The sequence below is a fragment of the Camelina sativa genome, chromosome 15 (genome assembly GCF_000633955.1).
Source record: "Camelina sativa cultivar DH55 chromosome 15, Cs, whole genome shotgun sequence".
NCBI classification, from domain to species: Eukaryota; Viridiplantae; Streptophyta; class Magnoliopsida; order Brassicales; family Brassicaceae; genus Camelina; species Camelina sativa.
In genome coordinates, this window is record NC_025699.1 from 13952615 (window position 1) to 13954346 (window position 1732).

Below are 1732 nucleotides of genomic sequence, written 5' to 3' on the forward strand. Positions count from 1 at the left end.
GTGAAATTGGAGTTGTAGTATCTCTTGTAATCATCTTTGAGTTGGATCCACCTGGTTTCCCCCAAGCTCGGATTCCAAACTACGAGTCTATTGTCATTGGTTGTGCATAACAACAAACCATCACAGTGACAAACTTTGACTATATCAACTTGTTCATAAGTAGAGTGGGAATCATTTAGGCCAAGGGAATCTCGAAACTCTATAGACGGAGGAGATACATTAAGATTGACGCTCACTGGACAAACCCTACGCTCCTTTAACATGAGAACCATAGAGTCCTTGGCTGCTTTACGTAAGTGGTTCTGGGTGAATTTGCGCTCTTTGAACAAAGCATTCCATCGTTTGCAAGTAGATCGTAATCGTATCAAAGATGTGGCTGGAACCCTGTAAAGTATTTCCTCGACTAAATCGAAAGGAAGATCGGACATCATCAATTTCTCTCTCTATGTGATCGGATCTCCCAAGGATAACGAAAGCCACTAGTTTAGGTCTCTCAAAGTAGAAATTAGGGTTTTCCCTGATCCAATCTCTTATGTTTGTGCCTACTAATTTACTCTTTTTTTTTTCTAATAAGAATTCCCAATTTAAAATAAAAATAAAAACAAAATGTCAAATATAAAGGGTGAAGGGAGTCTCTCCAATAATGACACATCGGCATGTCACATTTATTATTTTGTTTTTTTTTAATTCAAATTTTAAATTATATTGCAACTCTTACTTTTGTAATTAATTAACATGTTTAAAATTTAATATAACTAAAATTAATTAACATTTTTCCACTTATTAATAAATTATTTTAAGTTTAATTAGTTATAAATAATATCAAACACATATATAGATTAAAAAACAGGTTACTTAACTTTATAAAAATATACATAACATAATATAAAGAGAAATACCCTAGGATAGCACCATTTTAGGTTTCTTTTCCAAAATTAGCACACATGCTCAAATGTTCTAAAAGTAGCATTATTATTATTTTTATTTTAAGAATAAAATATTGATTTTAATTTTTTTGCATGTCCAATAATATCTTCAGTGAAGCTTCCAGCAAAGCTTCTACCGACGCTTCCATCAAGATCGTGTATCAATTCCGATCTCAGATTTGAGATTCTCGACATGATTCTTGTGGCTTTTAACTGAAGAATTAGGCAATTTTGTAGTGAATCTGATCATGATTCTATGGTTGGTGGTATTTGTTGCCAAAGTAGGGTTTGAAGTTTCTGGTAATATCTTTGTTGGCTTTGTTGATGTAGTTCTTCGATGTGGTTGTGATTCGTTCTAGATCTAGAATCAAGGATCTTTGGAATTTAGTTGGTAGATCTCTGATTTAGCTAACAAAATCTTCGTCTTCTTTGTTGTAGAGTAGGAATGGTTTGATTTCTTTCTCGATTGTTTTGATTTGGTCAATAGCTTTGAATATGGTGATTTTTTCTCTGATGAAGGTGAAAGAAGCTTGAAACTTGAGGATTTTGCGGTGGTTTTATTTTTGGATGAGCTTGATTTGGACTGATCTGCTGATTTTTTATCAAAGAAGTAACGGGTTTTGTGGAATTTGTGGGTTTTGTCCCGATGAGCCCTAATTTGGAGCAGATTAACGGAGAAATCTGTGACCATTTCCGAGCACTCACGTATGCCTTTTCCTCCCTAACTAATCTCAAAAATAGTAGAATTTACAATCCTTGAGATTTTCTCTAAACGAGAGATTAAACATCTATTTTGCAGCAGGAAT

The 1732-nt window shown here is 33.6% G+C and overlaps 1 protein-coding gene across 1 annotated transcript in view; it reads right to left on the reverse strand.

Moving 5' to 3' along the window:
• The window catches only part of LOC109129096 (F-box protein At3g22700-like), a 2203-nt gene extending 1772 nt beyond the window's left edge, over positions 1-431 (reverse strand). The window contains 1 exon segment of the mRNA XM_019236721.1: positions 52-431. Within this exon segment, the coding sequence (XP_019092266.1) occupies positions 52-431 (380 nt within the window).